Source organism: Falco biarmicus, chromosome 1, assembly GCF_023638135.1.
Source record: "Falco biarmicus isolate bFalBia1 chromosome 1, bFalBia1.pri, whole genome shotgun sequence".
Lineage (NCBI taxonomy): Eukaryota > Metazoa > Chordata > Aves > Falconiformes > Falconidae > Falco > Falco biarmicus.
The window spans coordinates 78,781,991-78,803,958 of NC_079288.1; the positions used below are offsets into that span (position 1 = coordinate 78,781,991).

General features: G+C 38.1%; 1 protein-coding gene across 4 annotated transcripts in view; it reads right to left on the reverse strand.

Moving 5' to 3' along the window:
- The window catches only part of DOK7 (docking protein 7), a 78,591-nt gene that overhangs the window by 18,807 nt on the left and 37,816 nt on the right, over window positions 1-21,968 (reverse strand). For all 4 annotated transcript variants that reach the window (XM_056338991.1, XM_056338974.1, XM_056338982.1 and 1 more), the window contains one exon: window positions 6,374-6,416. In XM_056338991.1, coding sequence (XP_056194966.1) covers window positions 6,374-6,416 — 43 coding nt within the window. The remainder of the gene's footprint in view (window positions 1-6,373; window positions 6,417-21,968) is intronic.

The window sequence follows — 21,968 nt, forward strand, 5'->3', positions numbered from 1 at the left end:
AACACTACACTGCATTTACCAAGTGATCACTTCTTACTGCTCAGCCTCTACTTTGCCTTCACACAGCAAGTCACAAACTTTGCAGATCTGGGCTATTAAACTTGCTGACAGAGTCAGGACAGAAGAAAACACTATGCTCTATGATTAATTCTTGCTTCCTGTTGAATTAAAACTTTCATTATGAAGTACTTTAATCCATTCAGCCAAGCAACATTTCCATCTCCTCCTTTGAAAACAGATACCTTGCTTAAAACTGTATCCAAAGGCTAGAGCTACTGACAGGAGAAATGCTGCAAGCACACCAGGAGGGGTTTGGTTTTTGTGTAAATGTAATAAGAGACTTCCTGGTGTTGTATAACCGCCTTATAAAACTTCCCTAAGTTTGTTACTCTTCAATTTTCAAAGTGATTTCTTATATTTTCTGCTATACAAATGGCATTATCTGCAATACATAAAAGCTGAAGGGGATGCTTAAAAACCCTTACATGCTTGACAGATTTCACCATATTCAGAAATGCCTCCTGTCTAACAGCCAACTTCAAAAGTAGTACAAAAAACTAGAAATCCATTCAAGCACCCTGACTGTTCAAATATTGCTCCACAAAGATGCCTGTTTAGTGTGTCTAAAAGAACATCTACCTCTAGCTATTATTCATGTTCCCATGCTGCAGGGCCAGTCCTGCTTAGCCTCCCACCCCAAAAAATGCAAGTGTTAAGCTATAATCATTACCATTTTCCTGTACAAGGAAGCTCAGTGTCTGTTTTTTGAAAAATATACCTTCAAAGATGCTTTACATACAATTTACTCCAAAAATCTTGATGCATCTGAAGCTCAGGATCTACACTGGCCAAAAATGAAGGTCAGTTAATGGGTTTCTTTAATAGAAAAAAAGTTTAAACAATCACTGTGTTTGCAAATAAAGTTTCTCACCTTTTTGTTCTAGAAGGCTGGGATATGTAATTCCCCCACATTTCAGTGTCAGAGAAGCCATGGGGAAGCAGCTCAGGCATACAGAAAAGACAGGACTAGAGAGTCACTGTAACATGGACTTACCACCTTCTGTCACCCCCAAAACAGGCAACAAGAACCTGCTGGATTTACTCAGCCCAGAGGATGAAACAACAGCATTTGGATCATTCACTAACACCTGGTTTCACTGCAGTGACTTTCCCCCTCCCCCCTTCCTGTCAGGCCCCTAATAATTCAGGTAGTCACCAAGGCCAAGGTTTACCTTGTAAATGCAATACGTATTTTAATCGGCTTACTTTTTCCAAGCTCCTACACTTCTTCCCCTACAGAATTATTTTGAGTGTACTTATAAAATAAAGCACAATCAAGAAAGAGAATGCCATATTATGGCAGAGTTCTATTCATCAGTTTCTCATTAAAATAATGCTCTTCTATTACAGCATTTAGCTCTATGAGATATTACATATTTATGGTGGACACGGCTCAGCGCACAATCCTTTACTGGCTCAATGAAAGTACCATTGTGTACTTGGTCTTTCTACATCTGAAGAGCTGACAGAATACTTCCTGGGAAAAAAATTGTGAATTCTAAATTATTTTCAGCCTAAACAATAACAACCAATGCAGCACACCCCAGATTCTTCTTTCCTACTGCTCTCAATTAATTCCTTGAAAGCTTACTCCTAAGCCTGGAACAGAACCATCAGGCTGCACGGGTTTGCAATAAAAATTCTAAAAATGCATGAAAAAAAGTCTATTTTTCTATCACAAAAGCTAAGCTGTCAGACAGCAGAGTTCAATTTCAGCACCCATCACCTGTTATATACTTAACTTTATTCTATCTCTCTACCTTGACTCCCTATCTACCTAAGAACAATTTAATAGAGATAAAATGTTCATAATCAGCATTAAGCTGACATTTCAGCTGAATTCCAATCCACAGCATTGTTTTATGCTTATTCCTTAATTCAACTTCTCAGAACATTTTCCATCAAGCGTTGTGTAGGTTTGGTATTACAAGCAAAGAGGCTGTCAGATAGCAAGAGTGTCTGTTGCAATGCTGATGAATTTGTTCCTGTGGAATACAGAAAAATGGAACTGAACAGACAGAAAAAGAAAAAGATAATTTAAGAGTCACAAAAATTATTAATATTAAAGTATGCTGCTTCCATGGGAGGATATTTGTTAACTTATTTTCCCATTCAGCTATTGATTTTTGTAATGCCAAAGCCTGTAGCACAGAAGTACAGGGAGATCAGACCTCCCACTATAGAAGTTTAATTTGATTATTGAAAATGCCCAAGGTCAGGTCTGGCTCCTGGGAATGCCTAGGCAATCAGCTTCCCTGTAGCTAATAGGAAGTGACACAAATTTCTGAAATATGGTGCATACAGTCTGCATGAAATGCCTTCCAGGGATTGCAGAGCATCCCTAAGCAGTTCTACAAACCCATTCCAGCTCTCAACTTAGCTTCTCTAAATCGGAGTCTTGGGTTTCAGACTGCTCAGTTCACTTGGAAGGGTTGGCAACTAAGGAAATAGTGGTATTTTTCCCCCCTACAAAACAACCTCATGGTTTACATAACATTCATAAAACAGGTGAGCTGTGACGGAGTCCTAATCAACCAAGAAAATTCAAATATTTTGATGGAGAGAATGAAGACATTACAAGTAAGAGCTGGAGGTTCTTACCTAAGCTGTTGCAACACGTTAGAAAGAAACACAAGATTTAAATAAAATGCCTAAATTACAGCAAGAAATACCACAACTGTTAGGAAATACATTCTAAATGTAAGAATAACAAAAGACTTCAGATGATTTAAGGTGGATTAAGGACTTTCATTGCAGAACAAGATAAACAAACACCTGTTAGACTTACTGTCCTGGTTACAGCTGGGACAAAGCTAATTTTCTTCTTAGTAGCTGGTGCAGTGCTGTGTTTTGGGTTTGGTGTGAGAACAATGTTGATAGCACACCGATGTTCTTAGTTGTTGCTGGGTAATGTTTACACTAAGTCAAGGACTTTTCAGCTCCTCAGGCTCTGCCAGCCAAATGGCTGGGGGGGGCCAAGAAACTGGGAGGCGACACAGCCACGACAGCTGACCTGAACCAGCCAAAGAGGTATTCCTAAGGGTCATGGCTCGGAGACTGGCTGGGCATCGCTGCTGCTCACTCCCTCCCTCCCTCACCCAGAGAGATGGGGAGGAGAATCGGAAAGGAATGTAAAACTCAAGGGTTGAGATTAGAATAGTTTAATAATTGAAATAAAACAAAACCCAATAATAATAACAGTTATAATGAAGCAGAAGGAGAAGGGGAGAGGAAGGAAATCCAAAGGGAAGGGAAAAAGGAAAAGAAAATTATGCACAAGACAGCTGCTCACCACCCACTGACCAATGCCCAGGCAGTTCTTGAGCAACAACCCCCGGGCCCAGGCTAAACACCCAAATTTATATACCGAACATGCCATCCCATGGTATGGAATACCTCTGTGGCTGGTTCAGGTCAGCTGTCCTGGCTGTGTCCCCTCCCAGTTTGTTGTGCCCCTCCAGCCCTTTCACTGACAGGGCCTGAGAAACTGAAAAGTCCTTGACTTAGCATAAGCATTACCCAGCAACAACCAAAAACATCCATGTGCTATCAGCATTGTTCTCACACCAAAACAAAACACAGCGCTGCACCAGCTACGAAGAAGGAAGTTAACTCCATCCCAGCCAAAACCAGGACAGTCCCAGGAGAACTTCTCAGACTAAATGTACTAAACCTACACTCTGCCTCCAGAATCCAGCAGTCTCAGAAATCAGGAAATCTGAATCAGATTTTTGAACCTCTGACCTGTCTTGGTATTTTGGCCCATAATAACCATAAATGCAGTCTGCTATGCTTAAGAGCAGGCATCCCCACATCATATAACTCCAAAAAATCCCTTACCTTGATCTGTAGTACAAAACTATGGTAACAATAGGAACTTTCCTCCTACAAATGCAAGTATTCTATTCAGTCTCTCTTCCCAAACAAACTTTACAAAGCTATTTATAACAAATGCAACCAACTTATTTAAAGGAGAATTAAATGATTCACCCCAACTTGTTTTTTTCCACCTAGTAATACAATTCGGAATTGTTGCCACATTTATGAACACTTTCAGCTTGCCATTAGAAATGGACACATTGCTCTGAAGTTGCTGAGTCTATTGCACAGCATACACAAGTAACAGTAGAAAAAGAATATCATCACCCACATTCACTACCAATAAACTGAAAAGTATTTAAATAATTGATCCTGACTCTTTAAATCCAGTTCTTGCTGCAGAACTGAGGCATTCAAAAGCAAAAACATTGCACAGGAAATGTGGGCACCTATAGCACTGGAAGAAGTGAGTTTGCATTCGTACAGTGTATTTGAATGAAAATACAATGCAATACTTTCTGTGATAAAAAAAGAAAAGTGTTTATGACTAAGTGGACCACCACACTAGCAAGCATTATAACTGTATATTGGGTCATTGTATAATCATTCATGCTAGTAGAGGTATCTTGCCATGTACATGTGCAAGACAGGTTTTGAAAGTAACCTCAAATTAGTGTGCCCTTATATTATCCTTAACAATGGATTAAAAGATCATAATAGAAAAACATAGAAAACTTATAATACTGTTCCTTTAGTCCAACAGAAAGCTTCTAATGCTGTTCCTTCAGTCCAACAGAACTATTTGAGTAACTGCTCAGCACCCAAGGACCTTTAGTTAATGGCTTGGATTAAACATGGTGGAAGCAAAGTACTCAAAGGCTACAGTGTTATTTTGAAAGCTTTGCAACATCAAGTTCAATTATACTTGAAATGTTCACTTATACAGAAAACAATACTTTAACATGAAATATCTGAGGATAATAAAAGTGCAATGAGACAGAGAAAACATGGGTTTCTTTTGTATTCTGAAAAATAGTGTAGTATTGAAGAATAAAGTTCGAAGGTATGCAAGAACATTTGAGAGATGAAACCCCACAAAGATAAAAACTAAAAACTTCAGTCACTGGCTTTAGATGCTGTATTTGCGTGAAGCATTTATACTTATTCCAACAAGTATTCAGTTCTTTTCATCAACAGTATTTCCTAGCGTACCAGACATGAAAACCCAGTCACTCAAATTTCCCCAGTCCTGTATCTTCCCTTTCTGTCCTGTATTTCTACATTCCCAATTTGCTTAATGATAGCTTTTTTCAAAACAGCTAACTCATTCATCTGCATGAATAGCCTGAGATTAAGCTTTTGCCAGGTATTGTTTGCATCCACAATTAATTTGCCACTGAAATTAACACAGCAATTATGTTGTGACCACAACACAGCTATAAACCCAAGTTCCCCTGTATTTATACACATGTGAATCATAAATGCTCTGGTTTCCCTGGGTTGATTAGAGTACTAGAAAGTTGAGCACCAGAAGGAAAGATAAAATTAGAGTTAATGGTCCAATTTGTGCTTCTACTTACACCTCTACAAATCAAAAGCAATTCTGCTGACTCTAGTGGAATAAGTAGGAACAAGATCTGCTAAATGATTCCAGATTTTTCTCCTGCTAGGACAGGCAAAGGAGTAGCATTACTTATAACCTTCTCCAGATATACCTCCTGATCCTAAGTATCATACTGGATTTGTTCACACAAGTATCTATCAGGTATACTTCACATTATTCGCCAAGATTTTTAAAAGTAATAATGAAACCCAGGCACAAAGAGCTGTACTGTGTCTATTGGAAGCAGGCAACCTGAGGAATGTAATGGATCTGCTGAATTATCAGGCAAATAATTTAAGGAATATAAAGATTTTGAAGATACTAAACAACTTATTTGCACAATGAAAAGATAGTCAGCATATTACTTTTGCCTATAATCTTTCCAGACCAGATACTCAGCTTCCTCCCGTTACTGATTTTGTTGGTCATTAACTAGTTCCACTGACAAGACAGAAGCATCTCCATGTTGGCTCTGGTAAGAATCCATTCCAGTGGTTTTGTGTTATTTAAAAAACTAGGTGCACACACTGAACATACAAATCAAATTTTCCCTTCATGTTAGTATAGCCTAGGAAGAACACTTTCTTGACGTTCTTCAACTATGTAAGTAGAAAAGGCACTAAACAACTTTGTATAGAAAGTGACAACTTTGAACCTCTTCAAATTACAAAAGGGAAAAATAAATATATTAATCTTTGCAACTTAAAATGCTACAGATTACAATGTATTCCATAATTTTCATTCATGAATTGCAGCAGCAAAACCAACCACAAACAAGGTACTTCTCAACATAGTCTTTAGTTCAGCTTCCATAAATCTTCTGTTTCTTTTGTCACAATTTGAGACTTAAACATTATTCTTTAACAAATCAAGTAACTAAATGGCTCCTACCTGGTATAGCTGGTAAGACTCCAGACTGTAATATTGCTGTTCCCTAAAGAAAACAGAAAATTTTAGAATGAAAAAACTTCATAAGAAATAGAAACTTCAAAACATATAAGGAGAATGGCAAAGAAATCATCATCACAAAAACTTAACAAATGGTTTTAAAATCCAGGACAGACGCAATGGTGCTCAGACACAAAGGTGTTCAAAACGTGTAAGTTGCAAAACATTTGTGCACCTTATAAAAGTTAACTAACTTGGCTTTGGAAGCTTTGCAACAACTGTAGCAGGCACAGTGAAGCTTAGCCCTATTGAAGCCATCCTGAATTAAGCAGCAAAAAGCAAGAAAATTCAATATTCAGAGGAAGATGATATCAAGTTGGAATAACAGGACTAACAGATGTATATTAAAAGCCTATATTTGCTTAAAATGATAGATGCTTTGAATGGACTGAAGCCTGGTGTGCTTTTGACTCAGCTCCATAAACCGAGATAGAGCTTAAATTGACTCCAGACTGCCTCAAATATCACCTGTACATCAGGGTATTTCTAGAAGAGCTTTTTGCCATCTCAGATGTTTCATGGGTTTTTGTACCACAGTGGTACAATGGCAGCTGGGGCACATCAAAGCAGTCAGGCATAAATACCAGTGCCCATTCACACTTAAGCGTAAGTGTGTTCCAAAACACGCTGCAGGCCAAGTTTCTGCCCAGCTTATACTATCTATGTCATTCAAAGCTGGTCTGGGCGACACTCTGGCTTTTCCATCTCCAGATGGTATCAACACTGCTCCTGCACATCAACATCAAGTTATGCTGCAGTCAGTCTGGTCTGTGCTACTGACCACCACTCTCCTAAAGAGATCTCTTTTATTTCTGCAATCTTGGTGAGAAGAAGAATTCATCATCATGATCCTTTCTTTTTCATAAAGAAACATGTCTTCTGGACTTTGAAGTGGAAAAACATTATATACCTGTTGGAGCTGAGCAATAATACTGCTCAGTTCCAAAACAATAAAATTCCATTTTGTATTGACACCTGACAGTAATTTTCTTCACCTAAAGGCACAGACTTGTGACCTGTGATAACTGCCTGTTTCCTGCGCCTTCTGACAAAGTGGTGGCTTTTCAGACACACTTAAAACTTTATATATACATTACATATATCTTCCCCTTATACAGGCAGCGTGTTGACTTCCCAAAATTTTTCAATAGAAGCCAAAATAGATTATTTATGTAGATTATCCATGTAGAAGTTCAAGTCATACTACAGGCAAACTTATTATGATATAAAGCTCATTACAAGTGACCCTCACAAAAAATTGTCAGAGCTAGCAACTAGATCCAACTTGAGTTAAAGTTATATGGAAAGGCTTTTTTTGGCTTTCCTGTACCTTGAAATGAACCAGAAAAAGATTAGGAAAGATTAGACTGATTCTGTTTCAGCCAATAAAACATACATTAAAATAGTTTACTTGGATCAATTGCGGAAGAGCAAGTTGGCTTTTTTTATATACTGTTTTAAAATCTGCAACACAGAATAACTTTCAATAGGGGAATAACAGATCCTATTGCAAACATGGAATCTACAGCTTCAGTATTTCCTTGAGCTTTTGTGCTAGCTGTATATTTTAATATATAATACACTGAATTTGAGCAACTGTTTAAAGTAGAACAGAGGGGGAGGAAATCAGAAACATGACCAAGATTTCATGGAAGAGAAAAAACATCCCACAGCATTTCAAAAATAGATTATTGTATTAATTTAACCATAGTGAATGTTATTTGTTTCTATAGTTACTGTGTGACACCACAGAAGTTGCTGCTTTCATTTGGGGAATACGCAGAAGTTTCTGCACAGATAAAGGACAGAGGACTTTGGAGTCCATTACAAGCAGCATTCTGTATATTTAGGTAACAATATTTTTCCATTACAGTAGAATTTCTACGAATTTTTTGCAACTACTGTTTATAGCAGAATTGGAAAATGCTTTTTCATGCCCCCAGTAACTTGTTAGGAGTTTACTGATATAGAATACCAAAAAATAATTTCCCTGACTCGTTATGTCTATGGATGTAAAGCACATTATGCTGCCTCTGAAGGTAGCATCTACTAGCTTACTTAATGCAATAGAAAGTGGCAGACTTCAGTGTCGAAACGCATAAAAATCAGCTCTTGCTAATAAGAAAGAATCTCACCATTTTCTGGCAACTTTTTTGCTTCCAAAACCAAAAAGTTTGGGGGGGCTTTTTTGTAACTTTTGCGGTATGGGGGCCAAACTGTGTATTACTTAGTTCACAAAGTCAAACAAAAATTGGTTTGGGAGGGGAAAAATAATTATCCTCCTCACCTTTGCCTCTAGATTCATTAATCTGCACAGCCTGGCTGTCATTCAGGGCATAGGCTTGTTGCATGAAACTAGATAGCAAGTTGGAAAAATATTTTTAACTCTCTTTCCATAAATGCATTACACATCAGAATATCTGAAATTGTGGGAAAAACACGGATAGAAATAAAGGGTAGAAAGCAGAAAACCCTAAAGGAGACCGGAAGCTCTTTGAAGAAAAAATGGCATTTTGGTTCTTTGTTTATACATAATCCCCCACAAAGAAGTCCTCTTTCATCATTACAGAGGTTACAAGCAACAGTAATGCAAAGAAACAAAGAATAAACTGCATAGTTTTATACTGATTGGTTTTCTTCTCACCTCATAGTAAAGTTGTTATCTGCAAAATAGCATACGGTCCTCCTAGCTACACAGCTCTGCTCCCCATGTAAATTCAAGCTATAACTACCTGATTTACTTGCAAATCACGTTTTGCTGTTTTTCCCTGTCTCAGCATTGCACAAGTACAGCTCTTCTGCAAGAGTGAGGACTGAAAAGTCAGCAATGCCAAACAGTTAAAAACATTTCAGTCGCAGATAATTTTTTTTGGTGATATGCTACTTAATGCAAGTTAAAATCAGTCACCATGGCTTTCTGATCTCTGAATATGAGTGAGAATTTAAACCATCATTTGCCTTTTATGCATCATATATGTATGGAAATAACTGAAAAATAAAGACAAATAATTTTGTTAACATAGGTACAGTTTGTTCAACAGTGGAGTCCTATTCCATGCCTGGAACTCCTAGTCATTTTTATAAAATAAATTCTAAAATGTTTTTCATAAAAATGTACAAGTTAGGTAAGATGAGAAAATTTATAAAGGCTAGACAGTATCAAATAAATATACTTTCAAAATAATTGTTTGAGGATTAGATTATAATTGACAAAGAAAGATGCAAAAAGGCCAACAGAAGTTTGATGTGTGACATTACATCAGATGTGGGACACTGATAAAATATTGTCGAAGTTATAGGGACTAGATGAAGGACAACAAATAACTAAAAGAATCAGTGTGATTACATAAAAAAATCAGTCTGAGACAATAAAAAAAATAAAATCAGTCTTTTGTTATCAAGTAGTTTTTCTAGTCTGTAAGATTGTTGTCTTCATTTCCATTTCAATAAATCATATTCTATTCTTTCTGCAACTCTGAGGCCTCCTGCTGCAATCCTCTCTAAGGCAGAGGCTTCGCTAATGCAATGGCTACTACTAAGGCAATTCAGTGGAAAGAAAGGTACCAGAGACTTAAAAGCTTTTTTTTTTAATTCTGCCAGACTGCTTTTGTCAAATATGCTTTTGTCTGTAGGAGAAACTTTTTAAATTATTATGGCATAATGTACAAATGTAAAACGTATGGTTTTCAAATGCAAAGTATAATACATATCTCAACCTACTCTATGATTACATCAAAGAAAAAACAGAGTAAGTGACCCCACTCAACATGCTTTTCTTATGCCTGCTATGATATTCAGGCTATAACTAACAGAGTATCTAAATCCTGTGTATCTCATAATATTACTCATGAATATAAGTTAAATATATTTTAATATTTATTTTCATATCTATATTTATATCTAATATTTCTATAAATTTCATATAATTAAAATACAATTAAAATAAAATAATAATTAATAAAAATAATGTAGGTTCTTTTATCTGTGACCCAAGAGCTGAGTGCTGAAGTATGTGATGCATGGTTGTTAGTTCAAACAACCTCACCACTAGAACACCCACAGTAAACGGATATGTACCACTTGTATATCACACATCATGAAGTATGTGTCCAGGGCTATTTTAACTCTGGTAGTGATCTGGCTGCTGTCAGATGGCATTCATTTTTTATTTTCTGCTTCCAAATATCCTGAGCAGGGTTTCAATGATAGATGTTAGGAGAACCCACTAGTCTGATACACTGGATCATTATTCATGGATTAGCTCTGTTGCCCTAAACAGCTAAACAGAAGCTAAGACTTGGCATTTATTTCTGTGTGTGCAAATAATCATCGTAGTGCATAATCCTTTTTACAATCAAAATGGGATTTTCCCCCTCGCCCCCTATATATATTTGGTATATCATTGTCTTTCACCTTTAAGTTTAATCTTATTTCATTCAAAGTTTCATTCACTTTAAATTTCATGAAACATACGATTTATCAGATCAGTTCTCATTTTCAAAAAATTATCAGACACAAGTACTGTCCCGCATTAAGAAAACTATGCCTACGTTTCTCTATATACTCAAATCACTTCCTGTGGACTACAGACCCAACCCTGCTCTGCTGCTGCTAATGGCAGTTTTAGTCGTTGGGCACAAGATCAGCCCCAAAGTCCAGATTTTCCAGTATAAGCTGCACATCAAGAAGCAAAGATTCTGTACTGCTCCATTTCCTGGTTTTGGAAGAAGTTTTGCCAGATTCACAGTAACAAAAGGCATCACAACTGCCTTGTACGCTCATCTCTGTGCTGTAAAAAGGAACCAGGAGCTTGCAAGTCAGATGGACAGATAAGAAAGAAGAAAAATATTGTCTGAAGACTAATCCCTCCCATTACTGACTCTAAGGGTAGGAACTGATATATAACTGTTCCATAGAAAACGTGTATTTTCAAAGAACCAAAAAAATTTTGTTTTGTATCTTTCCTCCTAAAAAGGAGGAAACCACGCTTCCAAGAAAAAATAGATCACCTTCTGTAGATTGTAAGGCTAAGCTGGGCTCCATCATCACTGGCAAGAGGAATGAAATGCCATTTGCCTGATAACTGTCAACATTTCAGACACACCTCATCAGTCACAGCTTATGTAATTCTCTTTGTGTATCTTTAGAAAGAAAGCTTTTCTTTCTGCTCATCTAAGTTTGCCAGCTTTTTATAGCTTCGTTATTCTGAACCTAGTAAGAGTTAGAGTTCTCAGCACAGGAAAGACATAGACTTGTGGGAGCGAGTCCAGAGAGGGGCCACGAAGATGATCAGAGGGCTGGAGCACCTCTCCGGTGAGGAAAGGCTGAGAGAGTTGGGGTTGTTCAGCTTGGAGAAGAGAAGGCTGCATTTCTTATATATACATATATATATAGATATATATATAGGAAGAGACCTTATAATAAGGCCTTATATATAAGGCCTTTCAATACGTAAAGGGGGCTTATAAAAAAGATGGGGACAGACTTTTTAGCAGGGCTTGTTGTGGTATGATCACAAGTAATGTTTTAAACTAAAAGAGGGTAGATTCAGACTGGATTAAGAGACAAATGCTTACAGTGAGGGTGGTGAAACGCTGGAACAGGTTCCCCAGAGAAGCAGTAGGTGTCCATCCTTGGAAACATTCGAGGTCAAGTTGGACAGACCTCTGAGCAACCTGATCTAGTGGAAGATGTCCCTGCTTATTGCAGGGGAGGTGGACTAGATGACCTTTAAAGATCCCTTGCAACCCCAACTATTCTATGATTCTGTGACTTTTAGGTGTCATTTGCTTTGGGCTAAGCACATGCATGAAATTTTGCCACAGTCTGGGTGCTCAGACAGGAAGAAAGGCTCAACTTAAATGAGAGGCTCCCAGATTCTTCTTGTTATGAAAGAGGAATTCATACTCAACAGTAATAGAAGCAACTATTTGCACTGTGAGATTTTTATTCAGCACATACCAGAAATGCACTCAGAAACAGAGAGGATGGATTGCAGCATTGGTTGGCTGCTTAATATTCACGGAGAATATGATCTAGATTTTTTTTCTCCTCTCTGTTTATTTTAGGGCTATTATGCAGTATCAAGGTCATGCAAAACACCCCGTTTTTCAAGAGAAAACCATCAAAATCATGACTCAATATCCAGAGGATGGTCCCTGAAAAGCAGAAACTGTGAAGCAGACTAACAACGAGCAAACACTCTCATGCCTGCTATAGACAGCTGGTGGCCCTTCATCACAATCCTTCCGACTGCTTCATGCAGTTTGTATGTAGAGGGAGGCAGCAAATTACAGTTACATTATATAGTTTATAACAATAGTATCTTGAACTGTCAGAAACTTCACAAAGGAGCAAAGGACCCAATGAGAAATCATGAATAAAGATTTTGAAATCAGCATCACAAAACCAGAAGTGTGAATTGCCTTTAGAAAATGGAAAAGTCTTGAACATGTCCAAAGTTATGCAAAGCCCAGATATTTAAGCAAAAAGAAAACAGTCCCTAATGAAACTGACAGCTAAGGTACTTTCCTCATGAGGATTAAAAACTATGACTTATTCTTGGTGCAAATAACCAAAGAAGTTTAAAGCTGGAATGCTTAGGCTGCCACAGGGGGAAAAAAAAACCACAAAAACAAAACCAAAAACAAACAAATGAAAAAAAAAACCACAAAAAAACCCAAACAAACAACAAACAAATAAAAAAAAAACCCACAACAACCAAAAAAAAATAAATCCAAGTTCCCAGGAAAGGTCAAGAAATACAGATACATGGAGCAACCTTTAAAGGTCATCTGCTTTGATGGGCTGGTTCACAACGCCTAGTAGTTAGTTGATCAAGTCCTGAACAAAAGATACAAAACTATTCAACTCTGCCATCCTTTGTAACATCTCCAAACGAAACAATCTCCTGTCCATGGCATGCTTCAGGTGTGGGGCTCCAATTTCAGCCACAAACTTCTGATTACTCAGCTTCATCTGTTGCAAGCCAACTGGCGGCTTACAGAAAGATTGCTGAAGTCAGTTCAGAAACATCTCGGTTTGCTCAGCCAACCCCAAACATCAGCTATTTTTCTAAGCATGAAGCTGGTGATTTCAGTGGCACTAGCAAGCCATGCTCTGCCTCACATTAAAATACACGTCCTAAAACCTGTGGGATAATCACAGCTCAACTCACATACAAGCTGCAGGCGTTATTTAAACAAGAATCAAAAGCATTGTTTAGTTCCAGTCCAGATTTGTGTACCCATCTTCTCTCTCATGTTTTTACAGAGGAACTCTTCTGCTATGATTTTGGCATGCTTCTGTTGAGAGAGGCCCTCCTGCTTCTTGCTGTGGACTTCCCAGCCACCTGCAGCCACGAGCCCTTTGTCACCCAATCCCGAACATGACCACTGGCATCAGAACACAACCATTAGTTCTGAAAATGACACACCTTGCCTTTAGCATGCTCTGAAAGTGTCCACTCAAAGAAGAGAAAGAAAAGCTGGGCTGAGTCCTCTGCCACAGCTACCACAAAAGCCAGTACCTGGATCCAGCTGCACAGCCTCCACCCTGAGATAAAAGCCATCTCCAGCTGCCAGCTAGCAGTGACGGCCCTGCAATTCGGGTGGTGGGAGGCTCAGTAACAATGCTGAAGGGTCAATTTTCAAGCTCTGCGATGAATAACATATGGGCATGGGGAAGCTGACACAGCAACAAGGCACATGATTTGCTCTTGTCCTTTGCTTTTCAAAACCAAAAATTGCTCTAGAATGACTTCATACCAAAGAGCCACACTAGGAGTGTGCTGAACAACTGGGCTGTAATGCAATTACATGGTCACATATCATTTTTTCCACAGGACATCTGCCTCATTCACTGCATGAGAGGGACATGTGTGGGTGAAATCAAGATGGCATGAGCAACTGTAAATCTGTCAATTCCTTAACAGTGAGGGGCTTAACTTTTCAACCTAAATAACATCCTTTTAACATCACATACATATCTCATTATGTACAAAAGTATTGAGACAGAATTCTAGAGGAAACAGCTATGCAATACCATCCAATGCATATAAAATACCCGGTGTAAACACATCAGTGATGTGTTTGTTCTGAAGCACTACTGCAAGTCAAGTTTGCATACTTCCTAGACAAAAAAAAAAAGCCAAGAGCACGTACAACAGGCACAAAGCAATAAGACTCATTCCAAGTAGACAGCAAAGTCTGAAGGCACACAACACCAAGCCATTGTAAACTGTACTAACACCAGTATCAGCCAGACAGCTTGTGGTTACAGAGAAATGCCCAAAACCACAACAACTTAAGAAACATCTGCCACCTCCCTCAAACATAGATTTTGGGTTTGTCTTACAATTTTTTAAACTAATTTCATAAGGTTTCAGTTTTTCATGGGTCTTCAAAAAATTGCTATGATTGTTCCAGACCAACAAGATGCATCTGTGAATTTGAAAATCTGTCCTACTTAACCACAGGTAAAAATTAGCAGTACTGTTTTCCGTACAGGGAGAAGCACTTCATTATTGCATGGATGTTTTGTAAGGATAGATACAGTGATGAGCTGTGGAGAGAGATACTGCCATTGCAAACCCTCTAGGTAGATCTGTATAAGCAACTCAAATGAAAAGGCGGACGTGAATTATTATGAATATTGCTGAACAGATGATCTCATTAAGCTTCCTGAGAGACCTCACAGCACAAAGACGCTGGAACATAATCAGAACACATTTCACTCCCAGTTGATGATACAGGAGGTCTTCCATAGCAGGAGCCAGGACCAGGCTGAGGAATTCAGCTAGTCAGAAGAAATGCCTAGCAGACGTAGCAAATTGGCTCCAAGACCAGTTTTAATTCAACATATTTGATAAACACGGGCATAAATAGTGCAGGAGTTAGAAGGGAAGAACTAAAAACAATTCTTCATGAAAAATAGAAACACCATATGCAAATGTCATAGGGTATATTCATCAAACTTGAACAACTAGGGCACAGCATCTCCTGATTTCAGAGCACAGAACCCTGAACAAATACACCTGTGAACTGGTGCTAGATACACAATAAAATGTATTAACACTAGCCTTCACTGCCTCTTCTTTCACCAAATGTATCTCATAACAATCATTCTGTCATTCAGGAGATGAAAGAGTCCTTACACAATTGCCATTAAAATACACCATCAGAAATAAAACCCTTTTTTCTCCAATGAGAGGTCTAAGATCCAAGGCAGATACCCCTGATATAATCTGAAGTTCTGCATATCACATATTCTTAGGGCCAAAATAAAGATGGCCAGTTTGTCCAGGTAATAAGAAGCGGCTACATTGTTTCCCCTAACTCCTTGGCTGAGCTGTCATGATTTAGAGTAGCAGAAGGTCTGTTCTGGAATTTTATGAAAAGGAACAATTTTTAACTTAAGCATAAGATATCCAGCAGATTTTATGATTCAAGATAGCGTTGCCAACTTTTTAGAGATGTCTTCATTGCAACATTACATTCCCTTTTCCGAGCCTTATTCAGCTAGGCTCCTTTTAGTTAAACCACCTCTCCTAAGGTACATACAGAAACTCCAGTTATAGTGCTTAAGCAGAAGAGTTCAAACAAACATTCCTCCTGACTGTTGAAGGTTCAGCAGTGCACCCACAGCATTGCTTTAACCAATCACATTTTCACAGGTGAACACATGTATAATAGTGTATACAGCAGCTTTAGCTGTGTTTCTGTTTTAGAAATGGTAAGGCCTTTATGAATAGATACATGTTTACGTAGACTAAAAATCAACATTAACTGTAATAGGTTATATATTTGTGTTCTTACAGAAAGACAGTAAAATTGCAGACATCTGTGCCTATAAACTTATTTTAACATGAAAAGACTATTTTAAACTAAATTAGCTCCAATAACTGGGGAAAACATCTTTCCTATTTACGCCAAAAAATTTTTTTTCTTTCTTTTTTAAATAAATACCGGCACTTCTGAAGTCCTATCAAGTGCAACAGAAACAAAGTAATGTACACAAAGAGGCTTCAATTCCATGTATTCTGGTTTATATTCCATGTATTCCAATTTCCAACAGGGGGTAGCATTACACTACTACAAGAACAGCTGATATTTAAAATACACTCAGTTTCCCCACATTTGCTAGTCTGAGCTTCCTTGTACAAGAGATCTGTTAATTTCCACTCATTCTGCACCAAGTGAAAACCACTCAAGGCAGAGACTCCAGCAAAACTACTGTACCACTGAAAATAAGGCTCAAATGGAGCCCAAACACATATGCGTAACAGCAGACTTGACTCTACTGTACAGATAATAAGCAGGGTGGAGTTCTCATCTCATTCTTGCTCAGCACATAAAAGAAACAGGAGAGGCAAAGTGCACGTACACTGGATGCAACATCTCACACGATCCATTTCTTTTGCATTTTAAAGTTCACAAGAGTAACTGTGCCACCACTGAGCATCTCAGCACTGCACAAGTACCTGTGAAATTAGGAGGGCTTGACAAATGGGAAGTGGTGTTATACATTTTCTTAAAATAGCACATCCCGGTAGATACAGCAGAGTTCTGCTGCAGTAGGAGCATCAGCCCATTTCAAGTTTTTAAGTCAACATAAAGTACTGTTTAGCAGGAAACTTGGAGAGACTGAAAATAAATGAAAAAGGCAATCATTAACATATACACATATGCACACATGTACTCACAAAGGGATTCAAATAGTCTCGCTCTTTTGATTAGCAAAGGAGCAATTTACAGCAAATTTACACCGGGAAGAGACATGTAAGACAAAAGGTCCAATAATCCATTCATTTCCTGACACAGACAATCCTTCCCTGATGAGGAAAAGGGGATGAGCTTCAATCAACATACATAAGAGACATTTTACACTTCTCAGTGAAAAACAGCTTTTATGCCACTGTGCTGAGAAGTAGCCTAACTTATCACAATTGTTCTTGTCAAAAAGCTTCTGATTAACAGAAAATTAATTCCACCATTTAACAGAAAATTAATTCCACCATTCCACCAAAAGTGCATGAAGTATCCCTTTCACTCAAGTTTTCTGCTTGCAACGATATTTAAAATCCAAGTCATCTGTTCAGGAAGAACAGGGATTCTGTTTTGCATATAAAGAGTTTAACTACAACTCTACAGCTACAGTGACAAACAGTAAATAGGGAAGGACTCAAATGTGAAGATATTGCAAAAGCTGACAAAGTGAAATATCAGATGTTAGAGTCAAATTAAATCCACCTCTACAGATTCTCAGAGATGGAGAAAGTTTTTGTTAAGCGGTAATTACCATTTTGAAGCATTCACCTATGGACTGCCCTAAGTCTTTTCCTTCTTCTACTTCCCCCAAAGAGTGTTGTTCCACAGTGTGAGTTTAGCTTGTGCTTGCACTAAAAATACACTTGGGCCTGTTTTGTAGCTGATGGAGCTATGCCAATTTACATTAGACTAGTTATTTGATTCCTTCCTTCCAGCCCGTTCCACATAAAGACACGAAGAAAAGAATCCTTGTTATAACCTGTGCATCCTGCTCCACACAGAGAGAGAACTAGAGTAGGCTTAATTATGAGCGTATGAAGAATAAAAATGAACATCTTGCAATATCATCTTCACATCCGTTTTCCTTCTTTTTCAACCTCACATTTACAGCTAATAGTAGTCAACTTCTCCCAGAAAAAAAGTTATTAACAAGATAATCAGTTATCGTCATTAGAAAGAAATGGGTGGAACTAGAAGGACAAATAAGGGAGAGTAAGCTCAAAATAGTAAGTTTAAGACAAGGATTTTCCTTTATCCCCAGCCCATCACTGAAATTATGGCTTGTCAAAGGCAATGCAACTATAATTAAGCTTCAAAGGATACAGATACTTAACTATTCACGGGGGGTGTTCACAGGCTTCTCCTGTATTGGAGAGACTTGCTATAAATTATTATGTATAATTACTTCTGTAGTTTTTCAAAGCTTTATGTAATAGTCACCTCCATAGCACATGTGTTCTGCTTGACTTCGTGTCTCAAGGAATGAGATGAATTGGCAGACTTCACCTGGAAATGTTTTCCTCGTGCTACAGAGGATTCAAGTATATAGTTACTAGCCCTGATATAGCCCACTTAGCACTTCTCTGTCCTTGTAATAAACCAGATCTGGGAAAGGTTTCTATTCCCTTAATATTTTCCAGGCTCAGATTTCTTGTACATTCAAAATTGCTTCCAATCAGCATTGAATTAGCAGAGGATTCCACAGAATCCAGACTACTGCAGAGGATGTGGCTAGGGGAGAGGGAACACAGCCAGAGTTCATGTCCCACTGATTCCCAGCTGTTGAAACAGTCATTTTAGTTGATTGACAGCTGGCTGCTGCAGTTTACACTGTGAATAGCCCAATATCTTCATGTGACAAGACTAGGAGCACAAAGCCAAAAGCCCCTTTTCAGTCTACCCTGTGGACTTGTGTAGGATCAAACTGCTTCAGAGAAAGTCTCAAGGACTGCCTTCTTTCATCTGTCCTGTTTTAGGAAAGGAACATGGAAATACATAAAAGGTAATGCTGAGGAAGACATACAAGCAGAGCTTGTATGCAGTAAAGGCACTTTTACTACAGCCTAGAATCTGTATGTAAGACTCTGGTATTCAGTCACCCAATCCTGGCTGTCATTTATCACATGGATCATATTAACAGTCACTTGTTTTGATCTTAACATCCCCATCCCACCCGAGGAAACTCAGTCTAACTTTTGCACACACACAAAAATTTTGTGTTGTTACAGTCCTGTTGATGCATTGAACTTCACTAGAGATGAAGCAGAGGGGTTGGAAAGAGTAGCTCCACATAACATTTTTCCCCATGCTTCTGTCCTACACCCACGGTTTGAATTACTCCCTGAAGCAAGTTATGAGTTTCTCAAGCGACCCTTCAAGATTCAAAATGTTATTACACTAGCAAGGATGGCTTGAATGCAAAGAAGTCCTTCCTTCCAAAATGTCATTTAGGAATGGAACAGAAAAGATTTTGTGCAACTGGTAAAAAGTGGCATAAAGAGCATTTTTAACACTGTAAAAAAGATTTGCTCAGTCAGGTGCAGTAACTTTAATGGTTCATTGTGTCACCTTGGTTCTGACCCAGCGTTCCTATACTTTGAGCTCAGTTTAGCCAGCACCAAGAAAACTCAAGAGTGTCTACTTAAGATGGGACAACTGACTAGCTGAAATACGTAACTGCAGATCCTTAGACAGCTTGAACGGGTCATCTGCTCTCAAACCTCTTACAGGGAAAAAACTCTGAGTTTTACCTAATCCCTATTCAGCCAAAATAGCTTTTGACCTAAAAAACGAATTAAAGGGGGAAAAAAAATTCATTGCATCAAAAAAATCTGCTAAATTTGATTTGGTGCAATATGCCTCTCCTAAATAAGGATTTAAGAAAAGGATACATTAAAAAACATAATACATTCATGTTTTTCTTTTCCTCTGTTGTTACAACTTGACTTGAATTTCAGTCATATCTTCAAGCATGTTCTTGGTATCTTGCTCCTTTCTAACTGCTACAAAATTGCTCAACCCTCAGGCTAATCCCATGCTTAGAAAGAGCTGATTTTCAACTGCTATGTCTGCAGTTGTAGATTTTCTGAATCCACTAAGTGTAAAGCTTCCTGCGTTAATAACTTCTTTCCAGTAACTCTGCCGTTCTTTAAAGACACCATTCATCAAGCTCAATTTCACACAATTAAAAAAAAACAACTGTTGAAATCATGTATTCAGTGCCACTGCTCTCTGATCCTTCATTAAGTAGAAAATGGCTTTGAACTATTTGTTGAAATCATAAAGTTGTGATAGAATTCCCAGCATTTAAATAAATAAATACATAAATAAATTAATAAATAAATAGAAATTGTAGAGTAGCTGCTCCAACCTGGCAGGCTGATTTTCTTCTTTAGTGACTCTTATTGAGTTCCTTTTCTGTCCACAGTTCACTTGAAAGGCAAACAACTTCCTGTCTCTCTCACTGCAGCCTGGAAAACATCACATTTAATATAATCTTTAGCACTTGGATAGAATTGTCCACATCCAAAGTACTGTAGAAACACCATCCCATCAGTCCTAACAATAGCCTTGGGAAGTAAACATTCTCCAGATACAGATATTATATAACTAGGTAGACTGAGGTAACCTGGTCAGAGCCACAATAATAAAACCATAACACAAAATTCCTACATCAGTGCAGATCTCGAGCTTTTTACCTCTCTTGCACACCCTGCGAATCCTTTCCCCTCCTATTGATGGGTTTCCAAAACACCATCACCTGCACTTTGCTGTCACAAATTCCTGCCAGGAGTCTGCAGCAGACAACTAGCTTTATAGCGTATCACGCAGGTTTGTAAAATGGATCTGACAGGCAAGAAAACCAAAGTTTAATAAGCATTCTTTCTGTATTTCCTGAGGTCCACAGCAATCAACCCCACTCCTTCTACTATGGGACAGGGATTGAAATCTGTCATAGATATCAAAGATCCATTTTATTTAACTCACATCCAGCCCAATTCTCTTACGATCCAAACATTTTAATCACACTGATTTCAGTGGCCCTGTTTTTAAGAGTCAGAGGAAAGCCTGCTGAAGTCTGCAACAAGGTTCTGCTGACCTCACTGGGACCTTCACCAGGACTGTACAATTGCATGGGAGGTAAAGCTGGCAGTCCCATCTACTATACACACTTTTAAAGAATGCCCTTTCTTTTGTTCTCTAGACAAGTTCTGTAGCATTTCAGCAGAAGCGTTCATAACTATGCACAATAAAGCGATAGACAAAATTGCAAGAGGAGCTTTAGAACACTATGCCTTGAAAACTGTTTGGCAGGCATTTCTATACCAGAATGGTTTAGCCACATTTTCTGACTTTTTAGCCTAAAGGAAGTATTCATTCAGTTCTGAACACATAAATATTCTTCAATGATTCATTCCTCAGATTGGTTTCAGTGTAATTTTTTGTGGAGCAGGTAATAAACAATTTTCTATTCAGTGGATTTGTTGCCACACTTGCCGTTTTCTTGCTAACAAATGCCAAAATCGCATTACCTGTATGAAGATGTTACCCTACTATCAAACTTTACTAGGCCAATATTAAGAAAAAATATTTGCTTTTTACAAACAAAGTAATACAACTTGGTATAGGGTTGCACAGTTATACTGGAAACAGGAATTTGCCTACATCACAACCTCTACACAACTAATACCTTAAGGATCTAATCTGATTGCAAATCTATGTGGGCTACTAGCCAGACTGAAAGTATTTCCATAGATATCTTGAAGTAATAAGAATACTGAGCATCTTGAACTACCAAAACTAACTCCATTTATATGTCTTGTCACGGGTTGTGGACAAGTATAAGCACAGTTTGTGTAATTTTGTTGGAACTACTGAACATCTATTTTCAGTCCTCTCATCTACTCGCAGTGAGCTGCTGTCAACCCTCCAGACACCCCATCCAAATGATTGCTATCCTACTGACACTTGCCAATTCCTTCTGAGCCACA